General features: G+C 45.7%; 1 protein-coding gene across 1 annotated transcript in view; it reads right to left on the bottom strand.

Annotated features, from left to right (window-relative positions):
• Nucleotides 1-17677: 17677 nt before the first annotated feature.
• RFWD3 (ring finger and WD repeat domain 3) overlaps nucleotides 17678-20958 on the bottom strand; it is a 48290-nt gene continuing 45009 nt past the window's right edge. Inside the window, exon 13 of the mRNA XM_080827603.1 lies at nucleotides 17678-20152. Coding sequence (XP_080683729.1) covers nucleotides 20009-20152 — 144 coding nt within the window. The 3' untranslated portion in view covers nucleotides 17678-20008. The remainder of the gene's footprint in view (nucleotides 20153-20958) is intronic.

Below are 20958 nucleotides of genomic sequence, written 5' to 3'. Positions count from 1 at the left end.
ATTGGGAAGCCTTTTGTGCCGCAATCCAGATTGTAAACCAGAACTTAACCCCGTGCTTAAAGGAGGAGAAGAAAATAACAAAACAGGTCTTTAGGTGTCAGGTTAAGTCTCTCCCTTGAGGAACTGTTTCTGCTGACCTGTGCAAAGCATCTGCAGCACGTTAGGTCAGGATTGGTTGTTTGACCTCACACCCCTGTCCCCTCCCTCTCTTTAGGAGAGAGGATACCTTCTCAAAGGTCTTCACATCCATTGTCATTTGAGTTTTGTATCAGGCCTGGGTTGGACTCTAATTCAACTGAGGAACGGCACAGAGATGGTAACAAGTTCTGCACAGCAGGGTTAAAAGACCTGCCCAGAGTAAACTCGGCCAGTCTGGTACTAGGATCTGTGGGGCTTCCCACTGCCCTGGTGCAGTTTTATTCCACTCTATCAATACAGCATTTTGAGGAATGAGGACAGCTAGGGGCATAGGATCCCAACTGGTGATCCAGGTTCAAAAATGCAACTTCTATGCTGACCCACAAATGGGCAGTGAAGATCAGACATAACTAGAGCCTAAGAAGTCCCGGGTGGGGGGTCAGGGTGCTGGGTGGCTCAGTAGGTTAAGTGTCAGACTCATTGATTTCATCTCAGGTCATGAATGATCTCATGGGTTGTGAGATCAAGCCCCACCTCAGGTTGGTGCTCAGCCCGGAGTCTCCTTGAAGAGTCTCTCCTTCTGGCTCTCCCCTCACTTGCACACTCTGACAGGCTAAGATCAATCATGTGGTTTTTTTTTTTTCTTTAAGATTTTATTTACTGGGGCACCTGGGTGGCTCAGTGGGTTAAGGCCTCTGCCTTTGGCTCGGGTCATGATCCCAGGGTCCTGGGATCGAGCCCCACGTCGGGCTCTCTGCTCAATGGGGAGCCTGCTTCCTCCTCTCTCTCTCTGCCTGCCTCTTTGCCTACTTGTGATCTCTGTCTGTCAAATAAATAAATAAAATCTTTTTAAAAAAAAGATTTCATTTACTTATTTGAGAGAGAGACAGAGAGAACACAAGTGGGGGAGAGGGGCTGAGAGAGACGGAAAAGCAGAAAAAGCAGATCCCTCACTCAGAAGGGAGCCAGAGGCTGGGCTGGATCATGACCTGAGCCAAAGGCAGATGCTTAACTGACCGAAACACCCAGGCACCCCTAAAATAAATAAATCTTTAAAAAAAAAAAAAGAAGTTAGGTGGGGACTCAGAGACCGCATAAGGAACCCCTGAGACCAAGAATATTTTGAAGGTACAAACCCCTCACTATGGCTGACAGCAGGTCTCTATCTCTGGGAATGAAGGTATGTTGGCATCTCTGCCAACACTCCCCACCCCGCCCCCGCTACTGCCATAAAATGGTCCAGAGGCTGCTGCGAAACTTTAGCATTGACTAAGGCAGCCTAGGATAGACCAGATAAACGTCCAAGTTCGTTAACAGATACGTGGGATAGGGAAGTTGTCAGTCAGCAGGCTGGAGACATCACCAGAAGTTCTTGAAAAGTCACTAGGAGCCATTAATTTTCAGTAATCTGCATGTGCTCAGACAACAAGTGGGAGATTATTTTAAAGTAGTTTAAGGGGGTGTCTGGGTGGCTCAGTTGCTTGAGCCGCTGGCTTTTGATTTTGGCTCAGGTCACGATCTCAGGGTCCTGGGATCGGGCTCCGTGCTCAGCATGAAGTGTGCTGGAGATTATCTCCCTCTCCCTCTGCTCCTCCCCTGTCCTCTCTCTCTTGCTCTCGCTCTCTCTCTCCCTAAGATAAATAAATAAAATCTTTAAAAAAATAAACTAGTTTAAAGCTAAGAGGGCCTGGCTGTTTGGTGGGAAGAGCATGCATCTCTTGATCTCAGGGTCATGAGTTCGAGTCCCACATTGCGTGTAGAGATTACTTAAATAAATAAAACTTTTAAAAGAAGGTTTAAATAAACTAGTTTAAGGCTAGAAATTGACAGTCTGTTAAGAGAAGCCAGCAGTTGCCTATCTCTCAGCCTGCACTGAGGAAACACTAGACCCAGCTACAGATTGCCTCTGGAGATAGGGAGGAGTATATGTGCCTATCTTAAAATCACAATGACCAGGAAGCAAGAGACCCAGAGAAATCTGGGAAACTTGCCAGTTCAGGCTGTGTCAGGCAAGTCTAGACTTTATATAAGGTACAAACGCCTAAGCCAGCGGGAAGACAGTTGACCTTTCTTGGGTCTCCCAACTTCAGTGACTTTTCAGCATAAAATAGACTCTCTCTGGGGCATCTGGGGGCTCAGTCAGTTAAGCAACTGGATCTTGGTTTCAGCTCAGGCAGGATCTCAGGGGGGGTGGAGGGCCCCCTCCGGATGGGCTCTGCACTCAGTGCAGGTTCTGCTTGTCCCTCTCCTTCCCCCTCTGCTCCTCCCCCAGCTCACACTGTTTCTCTCAAATAAACAAAATCTTTAAAAAAAAAAAAAAAGATTTTATTTGTTTAAGAGAGAGACAGAGAATGAGTGGGGTAAAGGGGCAGAGGGAGAAAAGCAGGCTCCCCGCTGAACAGGGAGCTGGACGCAAGGCTCCATCCCAGGACCCCAAGACCATGACCAGAGCCAAAGGCAGATGCCCAACTGGCTGAGCCACCCAGGAGCCCTGGCCAAATAAATAAAATCTTAAAAAAAAAAAAAATAGACTATCTCTATCACAAACTACAAATTCATTTTACCCTTTATTGTTCCTTTTGTTTCTTGATCCTGACTTCCTTGATTCACTCAATAGATACCTGTTAAGGTTTGTTTTTTTTTTTAATGCCAGGCATTGTTCAAAAACCAGCTTATATGCATGATAAACAATAAGACAGTAAACAAAGAGTAAAATCATTTCAGACCATACAAAGTGACATTTGTATGGACATTTGACCATACAAAGTGCTATGAAGAAAATAAAAGATATAGGGGGTGACTGGGGTAGGAAGGGGCTTTTTTAGGGGGAGAGAATTTTATATAAAGGCAGCTGGGGAGAGGCTTTCTGAGTGATAATTGAACGAAGAGCCAATCAGAATGAAGTTACCAGCCATGGAAAAAAAATCTGGATGTGACGCTGTCTTAGCCTGTTCAGGCTGGTATAACAAAATACCACAGACTGGGGGGGCTTATAAACAAAAGACATTTGTTTCTCACAGTTCTAGAGGTTAGAAGTCCAAGATCACAGTGCTAGCATGGCCAGGTTTTGGTGAAGCCTCTTTCGGATTGCAGATTTCCAACTTCTTGCTGTGTTCGCTCACAGGGGAAGGGGCTAGAGAGCTCTATAGGGTTCTTTTTTTTTTTTTTTTCTTTTTAATATTTATTTATTTATTTGACAAAGATCACAAGTAAGCAGAGAGGTAGGCAGAGAGAGAGGAGGAAGCGGGCTCCCCGCAGAGCAGAGAGCCCGATGCGGGGCTCGATTCCAGGACCCTGGGATCATGATCTGAGCTGAAGGCAGAGGCTTTAACCCACTGAGCCACCCAGGCACCCCTATAGGGTTCTTTATAGAAACACTCATCCCATCCTCTCATGACCTAAGTGCCTCCAAAAGGCTATCTCCTCATACACTCACACTGGCTGTGAGGATTTCAACATATAAATGTAGGGGTGGACACAGACCATAGCAAAAATGTTCCAAAAGCGGAGATTAACAAGTTCAAGACCCTGATGTGGGAATAAGCATGCAAAATAAAGGCCTATATGGCTGAATTAGAATGAAGAAAGAAGAGAACAGAAAAAGGAATCAGAGAATTGGTCGGGGACAGATCATCGAGGGCCCTATATATCCATGTAACTGGGGGAGAATTCTGACTCCAAACAAAGAGTTTGTATTTCCATTGAAAGAAAGACATAAAAGACATAAAAGCTAGACAAAATTACATAAAATATCTTTGAAAGGAATTAGAGAGTAACCAATGCAATCAGGAAATGAAGGGCAACAATCTTTGAGAAAAAGGAATTGCGCAGCCCAGATTTTTTTCTGAGTTGTCCTTTCTAAATTGTAGCTCAAAAGAATTGAGTCTATGCCGAAGGCAGCAATCTCATTGGGCCGAAAATCCACAGGTAAGAATTCAGAGCCCCCCAGATGGTTGGGACTTAAGGGTAAAAAGACTGGAGAGAAGAGAACCGCAGAGAAAGAGCCAAAAATCTGTGACTACATTTCTCCAAGTCTCTGGCTGTTTCCTAAGCTGGGGACCCCAGGGGGAGACTCCGCAAACCCAGAAGAAAACGAGAGCTGAGAGAGTGATAAATCGAGAGTTCCCAGCAGCCTCATGCGTGCTAGGGAATTAGAAGTTAGAGCTTACACCCTGCTGAGGTATAGAGGTCTTGGTCAACACCCCAGGCTTTAAACTGAGGCCTCAGAAGGGTTACCCTCTGGGCACAGAAGCCACACCCCAGGAGAAAGGACACCACATGAGGAGTGAGGGTACTGCTAGAAGAAAAAGCAAAACTACAAAAGTCCAATCCCAATAAAGCCTAAACATACCTCAGTGGGGTCAACGTGACCCACCGTACTCTGTCTACAGGAAGAAAACACCATCTTTCTGAAGATAGGTAACATCATGGAAAGCCTCTACAATTTTTATTTTTATTTTATTTTTTTTAAAGATTTTATTTATTTATTTGACAGATCACAAGCAGGCAGAGAAGCAGGCAGAGAGAGGGAGAGGAGGAAGCAGGCTCCCCGCTCAGCAGAGAGCCCGATGCGGGGGCCCGATCCCAGGACCCTGGGATCATGACCTGAGCCGAAGGCAGAGGCTTTAACCCACTGAGCCACCCAGGCGCCCCGCCTCTACAATTTTTAATTTGCATGTCCCAGGATTGGACAAAAAATTATGAAGCATGCTAAAACCAAAACAAAACTGAACTAAATAACCCAAACCAAAAGGAACAAAAAAGTCAGGGCCTCTGGCTGGCTCAGCTGGTAGAGCATGCGACTCTTGATCTCAGGGTTGTGAGTCTAAGCCCCACACTGGGTATGAAGACTACTTTAAAAAAAAAAAAAGTCTACAAAAACAAACTCTCTATGATTCAGATATTGGACTTAATCAGATATGGATTTTAAAAGAGCTGTGACTAGTATGTTATAGAAAATAAAAGATAATGGGGCGCCTGGGTGGCTCAGTCGTTGGGCGTCTGCCTTCGGCTCAGGTCGTGATCCCGGGGTCCTGGGATCGAGCTCTGCATTGGGCTCCCTGCTCAGCAGGAAGCCTGCTTCTCCCTCTCTCACTGCCCCTGCTTGTGTTCCCTCTCTCACTGTGTCTCTGTCAAAGAAATAAAATCTTTAAAAAAAGAAAAAGAAAAGATAGAATAGGGGCACTTGGTGTGCTCCGTCAGTGGAATGTGTGACTCTTGATCTCAGGGTTGTAAGTTTGAGCCCCAAACTGGGTATAGTAATCTTAAAAACAAAACAAAACAAAACTTAAAAAAAGAAAAGAAAAAATAGGTAAAAAATAGAGTGTTTCAACAGAAAATTGGATTCTACACAAATAACAAAATGGACATTCTAGAACTGAATTAAAATTCGTTAGATGATTTTTTTGAAGATTTTATTTATTTATTTGAGAGAGAGAGCCCACAAAATTGGGGGAGGGTCAGAGGAAGAAAGAGAAGCAGACTCTCCTGCAGAGCAGGGACCTCAACTTGGGGCTTGATCCTGGGACCAAAGGATCATGACCTGAGCCCAAGGCAAACACTTAACCAACTGAGCCACCCAGGCACCCCTAAAATTCATTCAATGATTTTAACAGCAGATTGGATGTCTTAGTCTGTTTGGGCACAATAGCAGAGTATCATAGACTAGGTGGCTTAAAACAATACAAATTTATTTCTCACAGTTCTGGAGGCTGGGAAGTCCATGATGGACTGCCAGATGCTGGCAGATTCCCTATCTGGTGACTTCCACTTCCTGGTTCATAGACAGCCCCATCTTCTTGCTATAACCTCACAGGGTATAAAGGTACTAGGGAGCTCTCTGAGGTCTCTTCTAGAAGGACACTATTCCCATTCATGTGAGCTCCACCCTCACGACAATCAAAGAGAAAGAAAAAAAAATCTTAGAAACAAAGACATTGGGGCGCCTGGGTGGCTCAATGGGTTAAGCCTCTGCCTTCGGCTCGGGGTCATGATCTCAGGGTCCTGGGATCGAGCCCCACATCGGGCTCTCTGCTCCGCAGGGAGCCTGCTTCCTCCTCTCTCTCTGCCTGCCTCTCTGCCTTCTTGTGATCTCTGTTTGTCAAATAAATAAAATCTAAAAAAAAGAAAAAAAAAGAAACAAAGACATTATTTTTAAAGGAGCAATAACACTAATATCTGACTTTTCAGTAGAAACTATGGGGTTAGGATTTCAACATCAATTTGGCAGGGGGCAGGGACACAAACATTCAATCTATGGCACTGGGTATGGCAGAAGACAGAATTATTGAAGGGAAACAGATGAATAAAGGGAGGGGGGCACCTGGGTGACTCAGTCAACTGGGCATCCTGGCTCTTGATTTGGGCCCGGGGGCTGATCTTGGAGTTGTGGGATTGAGCCCTCCATTGGGCTCCATGCTTGGCAGGGAGACTTCTTGGGGTTCTTTCTCTCTCTCCCTATCCCTCTGCTGCTACCCCTGCTTGCTCAATCTCTCTAAATAGATAAATAAAAATGTATTTTTAAAAGATTTTGCTTATTTATTTGTCAGAGAGAGAGAGAGAGAGAATGCGCACGAGCGTGCATGTGTGAGTGCACAAGCAAGGGGAGGGGCAGAGAGAGAGAGGGAGAAGCAGGCTCCCCATTGAGCAAGGAGCCCAATGTGGGATTTGATCCCAGCGCTCTAAGATCATGACCTGAGCCGAAGGCAGACACTTAAGCAACTGAGCCACCCAGACATCCCAAATAAAATCCTTAAAAATAGATAAATAAAATAAAATTAGAAAAAAGGAAAATATCCAAAAGCAAGCACAGAAAGAAAAAAGATTTCAAAAAAGAACAGAGCATTAAGATACACGTGGGCCATAGTCAAAAGTTCTAACATGGGGCGCCTGCTCTGCTCAGTGGGTTAAAGCCTCTGCCTTCGGTTCAGGTCCTGATCCCAGGGTCCTGGGATCAAGCCCCGCATGGGGCTCTCTGCTCAGCAGGGAGCTTGCTTCCCTCTCTCTCTCTCTACCTGCCTCTGTGCCTACTTGTGGTCTCTCTCTGTCAAATGAATAAATAAAATCTTTAAAAAAAAAAAAAGTCCCGGGATGCCTGGGTGGCTCAGTCAGTTAAGCTGCTACCTTTGGCCCGGGTCATGATCCTAGGGTCCTGGGATCAAGTCCCACATCGGGCTCCTTGCTCAGTGGGGAGCCTGCTTCTCTCCTGCCTCTGCCTGCCTCTCTGTCTGCTTGTGTTCTCTCTCTCTCTCTCTCTGACAAATAAATAAATAAAATCTTTAAAAAAAAAAAAAAAAGTCCCAACATATATATAACTGGAATCCCAAAGGGAGAGGAGAAAGACAACAGTGCAGCTCAATATTGAAGGGACATGCTTTGAATTTCCCCCAACTGATGAAAGATACCAATCTAGAGATTCAAGAAGTTCCAGGAACCCTTAGTGGATAAACACAAAGAGTACCACATCACCATGAAACTGCTGAAAATCAAAAAGAAAGATAAAATCTTAAAAGCAGACAAAGACATATTATCTTCAAAGGAGCACTAACACTAATATCTGACTTTTCAGTAGAAACTATGGAAGCCAGGTGCACCTGTGTGATTGCATTTATATGAAATATCCAGAATAGGCAAATCCATAGAGACTAAAAGTAGATTAATGGTTTCCAGGAGATGAGGGAAGAGAACTGAAAAATACGGAGTTTCTTTTGGGAATCAGATAATGGTGATGGTTGCATGACATTGTGGATATACTAAAAAAAACAACAAAAAAACCCCCAAACACTGAATGGTATGCTTAAAAATGGTTAAAGTAGTGAATTTTATGTTATGTGAATTTTACCCCAATAAAAGCTAATGCTAAATACAATTGGACCCATTTATTAAAAGTTTAAAGACATTTTCAGACAAGCTGAAGCTGAGATAGATAACTCATTGCCAGACAGACCTGCCCCACTGGAGGCTGAGGGAAAATGACCCAACGGAAGCAATAAAGAGTTCGGGCAGGAATAAAGAGTGCTGACAGAGTCAATATGTGGACAATTACTGTTGCTTTAAGCACAATAATTGAGGGATTCATACCAGATGTAACAGTGAACTATATGACTCCCATAGTATATAATCAAGGACACGGACTGTACTCTCTAGGCCCGAGAGTCTAGGGTGAACACTAAAAGAACACAAGAATGGGTATGTGTAAAGCTAATAGAAGAAACAAACAAACAAACAAAAAACCCCACTGGAATAAAAAGCGTATGATTAATCCAAAAGAAGACTGAAAGGGTGGGAATAAAGTAACGAAGAACACATGGGGTACACAGAAAACAATTGCGTGAAGTTTAAGTCCAGTTAAATTTAAGTACCATGGGAGGCTCTTGGAGGGTTTTCTGTGGGGCTATGATTTAATCCCCAAGTAAGAGTTATGAAAGGTGGAGCTTTAACCCCCTCACAACTATCTGCAAAGTACTGAGCATGGTGTTGAGCACACAGAGGGCAATCCGTGAAGACTTACTGACATGGCTAAGCTGCTTCTCCCATTGCTGAATGGCTGAAAGTTCCCTACCTCCGGGAAGCCCTCCAGTGGCTCTCTCACCCACTGTTTGGGCAAGCAAGGTGAAAGGAGGTGACTGGGCAGAGCAGTCCTCCTGCCCCTTCTTACTCTGATTTAAGGACTATGGCAGCTTCCAGAGTTCAGGAATACTTTCCCAAACTTGACTGTGCAGCTGAATCACTTGGAGTAGTTTTCAAACATTTCTGATTATGGTATCCAGGAATACGCTATTCCCAACAACTAAGCCGGCACTGATCCCCGTGGGTCTCTGGCAACAGCTGCTGTCGTGTAAGACGGCATGGGTGGTCTCCCTCTCCCCAGGCAACTTCCTGACCTCTGCCAGTATCCAAGATTTCAAGATCAAACAGAAGCAACATTGACCCGTGAAGTTCTAACACTTTCATCCTAAAATTTTTTTTTTTTCTTATCCCTCAATGCTCATCTCAAAAGTCTCAATGTTTTTAAAGGCTCCCTGGGAAAATTAACCCCTTGTCCACATATCACTTTTACATTCATTTGTTTATGCAGCAATTATTATGTCTGAATGCCTCCTATTTCGTGCCTTAGGGATAGACCTATGGGTTAGGAGAGCCGGACTAGGCTGTCTGGGTTTCATAATCTATGCCTACACTAATCTGTTTGCCTACTGCTGGGTTCTAGGAGAGGCAATCTCCAGGGATGCCCGACTGGCTCAGTTGGAAGAACATGTGACTCTTGATCTTGGGATCATGAGTTCTAAACCCCATGTTGGACATTGAGATTACTTAAATAAATAAAACTTAAAAAAAAACCAACATTCTCTGTACAGGATTAGCCACAGAAGAGACTTACTAGGATGAAAGCTTTCTGGGGAATGAGTCTGCTTTGGCTTCTCAGCCACACAGTCATTGGCTGGGAGTAGTCCTTGGGGAATGTGGTTTCAGAGTAAAAACAGTGGATTTCAGAGCACAGCAACTGGGGAAAACTGGTCACTTGCACTCCCACAGTCGGAGACCTGAGAGGCAAATTTTCATGACCACCATATTTCACACTTTGGGTCCCACAGATTAATTTCTCTATGTCATTTGGTGAACAGCTACTCTATAGTTTCAAAGGCTCTCTCTCTCAGAGGAAAAAACTCCCATGAGGGAGATCAGTGGGATACACTAACATCTATCTTTGCAAATGATCTCAGGGCTGCAACCAGTATTCACCCTCTTCTTCCTCCATTCTGAATTTCTTTTGCCCTCAGATAGCATCTCTGAAGTCTTGTAGATTACATAGTAATGTGACCCAACCCTTCATTTCCAGGTTGTTGTTGTTGGTGGTGGTGGTGGTGTGGTGGTGTCTGAACTTGGTCTTCATACCCTTGCCAGTCTGGTGTGGTATTGTTGCACATGGGTGTTTATAGTTACAGAGGGTCAAAGGGGAACCAGAAGGCACCCAACTGAACCACTTGGGTATTTCCTTCCTCCCCTACTTCCTCCTGTTGATCAGGCTTAGTTTCCACTGCCAGTATGGTGATTCCTCTTCTCGCCTGTGTTCCTGAGCACAAGGTCCCGAAGTAGCAGTCATAACTTGTAGTTCAGGAGGACCCTTGCTGTGTCCTCTGGCAAGGTGTACCCCCTGTAGGGACAGAGGAACTTCAACCACATGGAGCCCAGAGTTGTTGGGATAGGAAGGACAGAATTACCCAAGTCACTGAGTGATGGTGAGTGGGGGTCACTCCTGTTTCCCCATGTATTCCCTCTACGGGGGTTAGAGTACCATATAGAGGTCTCCTATTTAATACTGCATCCTGAAGAATGGCACCCCATTCTTTGTTTCTTTTCAGCTAGTGCTTCCGCTGTGCCTTTAGAAGGTCATTACCAGTATTCCATTAGCTGGCTGTTTCTGGATGGTGTAGTCCCATGGTCATGGCTCACTTCTGCAATCCATTCACTGTAAAGTGAGTCCTCTGGGTGAGATGTTAAGCCATGTGGCAGTCTGGGCTTCAATCAGGCATTCTGCTGGCTGAAGCTAAGAGCAAGAAAGGCAAATCCGAACCCAGAATAGGTATCTAGCCCTGTAAGGAAGAATTGCTGGCCTTTTCGGAAGGAGGGAGCACATTGTAGCTGACTTAACAGCACAAAGCTGCTTGATCTCCGCTAGGAATAGAGCCTATCAGAGACCCAGTGTTGGTCTCTATTCCTGACACGGTGCACATTCAGAGGCAGCTTTGGTAAGTGGGAGTCCATTCTTCCATACGGACTTTGGGTCCATATGTTGCCTCCATCTCTGTCACCATGGCCACTCTGTTCATGTGCCTGCCCATCAAGTCTGCAGGGGCTGAAGACTGCCTGATGTGAACTGACCGAGTCATTTTGCCTGGTTGATTGTTCAGTGCCTCTTCCATGGTGGAGGCTTTCTGGTGGGCGTTGTCAGCTGATAAAAATTATGTGTTATGCCTTCTTCCATGTATGTCATCCACATCCACCAGGCCACTGAACCCTGCCCAGGAACCTGTATATCGTCTCACCTTAGACTACCTGTCCTTCCATACAAAGTGGAAAGCCAAGGGCACGGTTTGCAGCTACTCTCCTTGGAGATGTCTTTCACACTGCCTCTTCCAGGGTCACACTTGCATCCTTCTGGTCTTTAATGGTGGCACTAATTGCCACCATCCTCCATCCCCCAATAAGACATTGGCCAGTGATAAGAGCAGTTTCCAAGGTTCGCATTTAGCTAGTTATAATTCTTTTTTTTTTTTTTTTTTAAGATTTTATCCATTTATTTGACAGAGACAGAGAGCACAAGCAAGGGGAATGGCAGGCTGAGGCAGAGGGAGAAGCAGACTTCTTGCTGAGCAAGGAGCTCGGGGCTCATGGGGCTCAATCCCAGGACCCCAGGATCATGACCCGAGCCAAAGGCAGATGCTTAACTAACTGAGTCACCCAGGCACCCCTCCTGTCACAATTCTTACCACACAGGCCAGAAACACAATGTGGTCATTACTCATTTCCATTTATATATTTGGGGACTGGGAAAATGATCACCGGATATGCCCACATATCCAGTGGGGCCACTACGAGCCATACCTTAGCCAGGACTCCACTTATTACTGACTCCCAGGGGCCAGGGGGCTGACGATGCTTTCGGTCTCTTGAGTGTCAGTGTCAACTCAGACCAAGTGTCCAACGGTCCTCAACATGTTTGGCTATTTCCCTTTTGTCAGTGAACGGTCACCTAAGTAGATGGCCATGAATCTGAGGGAAAGACAGAGGGAATCATTGCAGGGGTATATATCTGTCATGGTGTTGCAGGGTCTTTGTTCCTAGGCTTCTAGCTCCTTACTCATCAATGGGTTCTGGATCTGAAAATCGGCTCAGGTCTAGAAACTGAGCATGGGAGCATGAATCACTGGGGATGGCCACCCTTAGCCTCCTGCTCCTCCATTCTTCTGGGGTTTTTTGTTTGTTTGGTTATGGATGTTAAAAATCACCTTTGCTGGCTGAGTCTATTTTGCCCCTAAGGATGTTATCTTTTATTAACCCTCTCTGCAACTCCCTGCTGATTAGCCCCTTGGTTGCCTCTTCAGTCTTCCTGGAAATAATGATAATTGCGGTCTCCTGGCTTCTGGCAGGTAAGTACAGTGACCCAGTTTTTATTATTCTGGGGTCCCATCATACCCATCTTACTACCTGTTTTCTGGAACACTCCCAGAACTACTTCTATTAGTCTAGGTTTGCTGGGAAGCAGACAATCAACAAAAACCCCAAATAATCCAATTTTAAAAATGGGCAAAGGGTATGAATAAACATTTCTCCAAACAAGATACACAAAGAGTCAATAAGCACATGAAAATGTGCCCAACATTATCTAAGAAATGCTCAAAGTTAATAATAAGGGAAATGCAAATCAAAACTACAATGAGATACCACCTCACACCCAGCAGGATGGTTACCATACCAAAAAACCCAGAAAATAGGGGAGCCTGGCTGACTCAGTTGGAAAAGCATGCTTCTCTTGATCTCAGGGTTATGGGTTAAGCCCCATACTGGGGTGGAAAGATTACTTAAACAAAAAATAAACTTTAAAAAACCCAGAAAATAACAAAAAAAAAGGCGGGAGAGGATGTGGCGAAATCAAAACCCTCGGGCACTGGTGGTGGAAATGTAAAGCGGAACAGCAGGTGTGGAAAAACAGTACGGCAGTTCCTCAAAAAATTAAAAACAGAATTACGGCAATCCAGCAATTCCACTTTTGGGCGAAAAAAACCCGAAAGCAGGGTCTCAGAGAGGTATCTGTACACACATGTTCACAGCAACATTACTCCCGTAGCTTAAATGCGGAAGCGGCCCAAGTATCCGCTGACAGACAAATGGATAAGCAAAAGGTGGTCTACTCCAACAATAGAGTATCATTCAGTCTTAAAAAGGAAATTCTGACATATTCTACCACGTGCGTGAACCTTGAGGAAACTGTACTCAGTGAAATAAGCCACTCACAAAGACAAATATTGTATGATTCCACTTATATGAGGTGATTAGAGCAAATACACAAGAGACAGAAAGTAGAATGGTGGTTGCCAGGGGCTGGGAGGAGGGAAGAATGAGGTATTATTATTTAATGGGTATAGAGTTTCGGTTTTACAAGATGAAAAATTACGGACACAGATGTACAACAGTATGAACTTAATACATAGAACTGTACTTAAAAATGTCTAAGAGGGTGGGACGCCTGGCTGGCACAGTCAGAAGAGCATGCAACTCTTGATCTCGGGGTTGTGAGTTCAAGCTCCATGTTGGGTGCAGAGTGTACTTTAAATAAATAAGTGTGCATTTTACCACACACACACAAAAAAAATTGGCCAAAAAGGAAGGGGAATTAGTCATGCCAATAATTTATCAGGGGCGACACTTGTGGGAAAAACTGGGTGAGTCAAAGAGCCATTAAACACAACACAGGTCTGGTCCTGTGTGAAATAGAGAGGTCAGAACCGATGGAGAGGCAGAAACAACTTAGATGGAACTTAAACTGCACTTAGCTCTCAAGGTTTGGCTAACGTGGCACCTGCGTGACTCTCGGTCGGTCAAGCATCTGACTCTTGATTTCGGCTCAGTTCATGGTCTCAGGGTCATGGGATGGAGCCCAGTGTAGGCTCTACACTCAGGGGGGACACTGCTTCTCTCTTTCCCTCTCCCCTTGCCCCCAACTCGAACTTGCATTCTCTTGTGCGTGCGAGTGCGCGTTCTCTTTTTCATGCACACGTGCCCTCTCTCAAATAAATGAATCTTAAAGATTTTATTTATTTATTTGTCAGAGAGAGAGAGAGAGAGAGAGAGAGAATACACAAGCAGGCAGAGGCGGAGAGAGAAATAGGTTCCCCGCTGAGCAAAGAGCCTGATGCGAGACTCCATCCCAGGACACTGGGATCATGACCTGAGCCGAAGGGCAGCAGCCCAACCGACTGAGCCACCCAGGCGTCCCAATGAATCTTAGGAAAAAAAAAAAAAAAAAAAAAGTTTGGCTAAGGCCATGGAAGCTCCAAAAGCTAATGTTGCCTGTTGCCTGTCAGGAACTGAGCCTCCCCCAGAAATGGGCCTGCCTCAGTACCCGAGCAAGCCTCGGGAAGGAGGGTTCCTGCTGTGGCGGCACTAATGGATTTTAGGGCTTAGCAGCCGGACCCGCAGTAGCAGTCAGATATGCTTCCCATCGTTGCGAGTTCTGAGGGGCTCATTTTCAAGGCCACCACACCTGGGCAAATTCTGTAACTTGTCTGGGCGTTCCTTTCACAGAAAAGGTGTACCACACCATTAGGACTGAGGGGATGAAAAATGTACTAACATGCTCCCGGGCATCCCCAAATTATGCAGCCAAAGGCCCTGAACATGTCTGTCACAGAAACATCAGTGATTATCTAGGCCGAAAATCTAAGACCCCGAGAGGAGTCCAGCATCCTAGAGTCGGGATGGCCCACCTCCCTTGCAACTTGCCACGTTGCACAAAATGTGGTCCCTTACTGTTAAGGAATTTCATGCCTTTTTTGGGGACAGTGGGGGTCTTAATGAGAGACATGAATGTTAGCATCTGATAACGTAGGTTTCCTTTCCCTGACTCAGATTGCAAGTAACTCAGGTGAGCTGAGGGAAAGGGCGTATCATCCGCCTAGTGTAGGACTGTCACTGTCTCAACGGCCAGGTTACCATCCTCATGAGGGGGGGCCTGATGTCAGGGCCAATTCTAGAGCTCCCTCTGGGATACGAGTCAGGTGTCAGCACTTCAAAGGGCTTAAGCTTCCAGAATGGTTTCTCCTCTCCTGACCTCAACACCCTTTCTTAGGTTAGACCTTCATTCCTTTCTATCTGCTGCTGGCTAATCTATCTTTTTTTTTTTTGTTTTTTTGAGGGGGCATGGGGCACGCGGATATGAACCAAATTATACAAATTATAACAACTAATTTTCGACACCATGTTTAAGAGAAACAACTGAGCTGCACCAACATCCCCCCTACCATAGCTCAAGCCTAGGAATTTACCAGACTTTTCTGGAAGGACTGCTTTAACCTGGTGGTGGCATTTTGTTTTATTTTTCCCTCTAGTGGTGGTTATTTTAAGCAGATGGCAGGGTATTTACCCAGAGGCATATATTCCCTCCTTCATTCCAAGAACAAGTGGTCTACCAAGCCCCCACTTTCATTAACCCACAGTCCATCCGACCGTTGGCAGCTCACACACAGAGCTGAGCTTATGTAACAGAACCTCCAGGTCTTTTTACCCAATCATCTGTTAAGTGAAGTTCCGAACTTTGTTTTCCTCTCACCGGATAACGTTTCCTTTGAACCAAATCCAGATATTGTTATTTTCGGCCCACGTCCAGCTTCCAGGTGAGCCCTTCTGCTAAGTGTAGCTGTATTTGGATAAAGCTGTTACTCTTCAGGGGCAAACGAGGTTTCATGGCATCCCTCCTCACATCCCATCTCCACAGCAGGCTCCTGATTCAGCCGGCCCTGCACCCGGCTTTCTAGAGCAGAAAGAGCGGCTCCACACTTCCTTTCCCTCTTCAGCTGACCTGTCCTGAGCGCGGAGCTGAGCGGTTCTAGCCATGTGACGTGGGTTCTTAAACTGGGCAGTGGTGTTCCCAGCCTCGGCACCCACCAGGGTGTAAAAGTATCACGATAATATTCACAACTGTCTGCTTTATTTTCATTTTATTATTTTTTAAAGATTTTACTTATTTATTTGTGAGAGAGAGTGAGAGAGAGAGAGCGAGCGTGCAAGCAAGCACTGGCAGACAGAGGCAGAGGGAGAAGCAGGCTCCCCGGCGAGCAAGGAGCCCGACGTGGGACTCGATCCCAGGATGCTGGGATCATGACCTGAGCCGAAGGCAGCTGCCTAACCAACTGAGCCACCCAGGCGTCCCTGCTTTATTTTCATTTTAAATGTAGGAGAAATAAGTTGTGCGGAATCAGCCTAGGCTGTTCTGGAAATGGAGACGTCAAGAGTGAAAATGAGTTCTACCCGTTTCCCAACTGCTTAGCGGTCCGTAATGGAAAGTATAGGATGTAAATATGAGGAAACATGAGGATATTAAAAAAAAATATGTATCTTAAAATAAAAATTAAATGAAATGCTGTCTAATGTCACTTTCCTTTAAAAGGATCGTTGTTTCTTTCCCTGTAAATTGGAATAACAATACTTATTCCATAACATTGTTTAAAAACTAAGCACCTGGGTGGCTCAGTGGGTTAAAGCCTCTGCCTTTGGCTCAGGTCATGATCCCAAGGTCCTGGGATCAAAGCCCCACATCAGGCTCTCTGCTCCTCGGGGAGCCTGCTTCCCCCCCCACCCCCGCCTGCTTCTCTGCCTACTTGTGATCTCTGTCAAATGAATAAACAAAATCTTTAAAAAAAAAAAAATAAAAATTGGGGCACCTGGGTGGCTCAGTGGGTTAAAGCCTCTCTCTGCCTTCGGCTCAGGTCATGATCCCAGGGTCCTGGGATCAAGCTCCGCATCAAGTTTTCTGCTCAGCAGGGAGCCTGCTTCCTCCTCTCTCTCTCTCTCTCTGCCTGCCTCTCTGCCTACCTGTGATCTCTGTCAAATAAATAAAGTCTTTAAAAAAAAAAAGAAAAATAATAAAAATTAAGCAATAGATCAGGAAAGGACTTTGTAAACTCTAAAGGGATAAATAGAAGCAATTGTTACCAACATAGTGAAGCTGACTCATCAAAAGACAAGGACACACAAATGTCTGCTTCGAGAATTTCACTTCACAGCCAAGTGGAGACGGGAAATGAGTACTGTGGAAGAGAAAAAAATGGCACTGAGTTTCTTAGTAATACGGAGGTTCCTTCCACCCCAGGACCTCTGTCATCTACTGTTCAAGCACGAGGCTCCGTGACAACAGCAAGCTTCTACCTAGGGATCTGGTCCTCCTGGGATCGAGTAAAATCCCTTTGCTGTTCAGCCAGAAAACTTTTTCAGCCTTTCCAATCTAATCCCAGAACCAGGATTTATGGCAACAGAAATTCCTGAACTAAACAGAACAAAGACACTGAGGCAAGAGGCCAGAACTGTGCTGAGCAGGAACCCTGAGTCCACGCTTGCCCAGGGCTGCTGTTGCTGTCCCAGGACTGCCAAAGATTAAAAGAAATAAAAGGATAAGTCTTCTCTTCCACTCCCTTCCTCCCACATTATGGTTTTCTGGATTCAAAGAAAATACCAAGGAAGCCAGTGGGCAAAGGGAGTCGGGAAGTGTAGTTTCCAAGATTTGGCCCTTTGGATCTGAGCACAAACAAATAACCAGTGTAGGCAAGCTCTTATGAAGCAGACACACAGCTTCCCTTTAAGCAACAGTAGAACAGAATTGCCGGTTAAATCCCTTATCTGTTTAAATGTTTACTTGAGATCCAGAGCCCATCCAGACCCAATACTGCATGAAATACAGAGATCCACCAGGCTGAGAATGAACCACTTTCCCAAGAGGCAGACATGCTCTTGCCTCCGGCAGTCAAAGAAACAAAAGACACCGGGAGCTGGTACACATGGCCAACGCTTTATTTTCATATTAACATTAACACAAACATTAAAACAAAGAACGTGAACAGAGATCCCACTGCCCTGTTTGTCAAAGCAGGTACAAGGATATATACATCGACAAGATATTTTGAGTCTGCTTAACTCCAAACCCTTAAATGGGAGCAATACCTTAGAGACAGGGGTGAGGGGACATGCAAGGGCAGAGCCTGGTGCTGACGAGAGCCCGGAGCCTGGGTCCCACAGATAGAATCTCCTCCGGGCCGAGGGGGGTTGGGGAAGGGTGGCGGGGGGGGGGGGGCAAAAGTCTTTTCCTTGGGAGCAATCAGTTGAAGTTACAAATTTGTTTCTGAAGCATTCAAATTTACTGGAGGAATGCAAGAACTGGCAAGACCTGAGAATCACCCAATCTCTGTGGTAATAAGTCCCTTGGTTCCTATGCTTGGCCGGGAGCCCAGGGTGGTGGGCGGGGGTGGGTGGGTGGTGCAATCAGCATCAGCTGAGTATACTCCCAGCCCCAGTCAAATCCTAACCCTGCTCCAGGTTTGTCCCTGCCAAAGACAAAGGCAGCCAGGGCCTGCCCAACCGCATCCTCTCTGGGAATCTGCTGAAACCAGGTGTTCTGCTTTTCAGTTTGAATCCCTTCCTGCTGCTGATGCTCTAGGCCGAGGCAGTCCTTCTGAATCATCAACAAAGTGAAAGGAGTATCTCCTCTGAGAAAAAGGGGCTCTTTCCCAGGCTCTGGAAACTGGCTTTTTTGTAAGATGTACTAAAATGGAAGGAGACCACTCTTTAAAAGGCACAACTAGAACTTGGAACACTGGGGAAATCTACTGCAATAACCCCTTGCTGGTGAGAAATGCTGGAAACAGCTCAGGACTTGTCAGGCCAGAACTGTTTTAAAATAAAAATAATAACATTTCCAGAACACTTAATGTCAGAAAGTCACACTGCTGGCCATCCTGCTTCTACGAACAGGGTCCTGGCTACCCAGGCCCAAGGCACTTTCTGTCGTGGACTGCGGTTCAGCAGCGCAGCCTTAGGCAGAACAGGCACGAACCAAACCCTCTACTGGAGAGAAGAGAGCTCGCCATGCTGGAAAATCCATGGCCGGAGCGAAAGCTGGTGGGCTTCGCCCTGCAATCCACACAGGTCTCCAACCACTATTACCTTCCTGAGAGTAACTGTTTTTCTAACAACTTTTTTTAAAGGTTAGGAAGGGAGGCCTATTGGGGGAAGTTGAAGCCAAACACCAGTTTCACGTGAGGAAGGCTTTTCCTGGGAACTCTAAACACGCCCAAGAAAAGCCCCCCACTCTGAGAGCTTAGCTTTATTCGGACAGGAACGCTTTCAAAATGGAAAAGACAAGCCTCCCTTCTGTCTTCACCAGTGGTCTGAGGAGCTTCTCTTTTGTAAGCCTCTCTCAGTTGGCCCTTTGGTCTGGATCTTACCAGGAGAATCAAGTAAGTGTCTTTTCCTAATGTGAGGGAAAAGGAGTGGTTTTCAGAGCACTGGCTTATATATAACCAAGCCTGAGATCCCAAGCTAGCTAGAAAAAAAAAGAGGCTTGCCCACTGCTCAAACTGGTCTCCTTCCTTGGCTCCCACAATGTGAACTTAACACACTCAGCGTTAGGAAGGGGCCGACAGCTCATCAGCCGCCTCCATCACTGGGCTTGTCAATATCCCAGCCCTGCACACCTGGAATGTTCTGGTGCTGCCACAAAGCAGAACAGATGTGCTCTACCAGCCATTTCTGTGGGGATGAGACTGAGCTACTGAGAGGCTGTCAACACTCAAGGTCAGAAGCAGATCAAATCCTTCAGCAGTTGTACAGTGCCCTCTTGTGTTCGACTTAAGACTCTACTGCATCCACGCGGCATCCAAGCAACGTGAAGACGGTTAAGCCCTTCTGGGATAGAAGCATTTGTCCCTAAGTCACAGAGCTCAAGTGACAAGACCGCTTAGGTGGGGTCACATCCTTCAGAAAATGCTTGGTGTACACTCATATCCTAAACGACTGCTTCGAGGATATTCTCTGAGGTCCAGCAGAATGTCTGATCAGAAATAGTTTCTCAACAGATTCCTGAAGGATTTTAACCCAAGACATGAATAACATAGATGGGAGTACCAGTCACTTACTCTTTTGATGGACACTGCAAATACAGTCTGTAGTGTTTCAGTAACCCAGAGTTGTCCAGTCACATCAACCCAAAGGAATCACGATCCCAGAAGTTCTAGGTCACAGACAGTAAGCAGGGACCTTGCTCAGGGCTGCCAGCAAACATTTAACGTAAACCAGCAGCAGGCCTGCCAATTTCCAGACACAGTCACTCCCACCTATAGACGTGGACCATCTTCTCGGTTAAGGTAGCCAAGTAGCTGTTGTGGTTCACCGCAAATGGGCAGATGTCCAAGACCGGCTGATCGGCTGGCAGTTCCTGCAGCAATGAGCCACTGCCAGCGTCCCACAGCTACAGAAGGACAGAGAGGAGTGTCAGGAATCATTCAGTTCAGCTGGGGGACCTGCTTGCTTGATCATCAGACAACTTTGGGGGTTTTTAAAAAAAGATTTTACTTATTTATTTATTAGAGAGAGGGGGGGAGAATAGAGAGGGAGAGTGAGGGGGAGAAGCAGGCTCACTGCTCAGAGGGAGCCTGATGTGGGGCTTGATCCCAGGACCCTGGGATCATGACCTGAGCTGAAGGCAGACGCTTAACTGCCTGAGCCACCAGGAGCCCTTTTGTTAAGTTTTTATTTAAACTCCAGTTAGTTAACATACACTGTAATATTAGCTTCTGGTGTACAATAAAGTGATTCAACAGTTCCATACAACACCAGGTGCTCATCACAAGCGCCCTCCTTAAGGCACTGGACAAGTTTGAAAGAGCTGCAGAGAGGGCACTGCCTGGGGAGCAAAACAGACTGTCCCTAACCTTCACAAAGCCAGGATACACAATATAGTTTAGGTGTGGCCTCTGCTACCTTCATAAGCAATTAGTCTTCCTGTGACTGATTCTGAAAACCAAGCCAGTATTTAGCCCCTTCCATCAAGCTCTTTCATCGAGGGACAGAAGACTCAGTAAGACAAAAAGTCCCTGACTCTGCCTTCATGAAATCTTCTAGCCAGTGCTTTCCTTTCCTCTTCACAAACTTTTTATCATGAAAATATTTTAATAGTAAAAAGTAGGGTAGTACAACAAACTGCCTATCACCCAGATTATCAACTTTTTACCGTATCTGCTTTACTAATTCTATTTTGATTTTTTTCTTCTTACT

The sequence above is a fragment of the Martes martes genome (genome assembly GCF_963455335.1).
Source record: "Martes martes genome assembly, chromosome: 17".
Taxonomy (NCBI): Eukaryota; Metazoa; Chordata; class Mammalia; order Carnivora; family Mustelidae; genus Martes; species Martes martes.
Note: the sequence above shows the minus strand (reverse complement) of the source record. Positions and strands in the feature narration are given on the sequence as shown.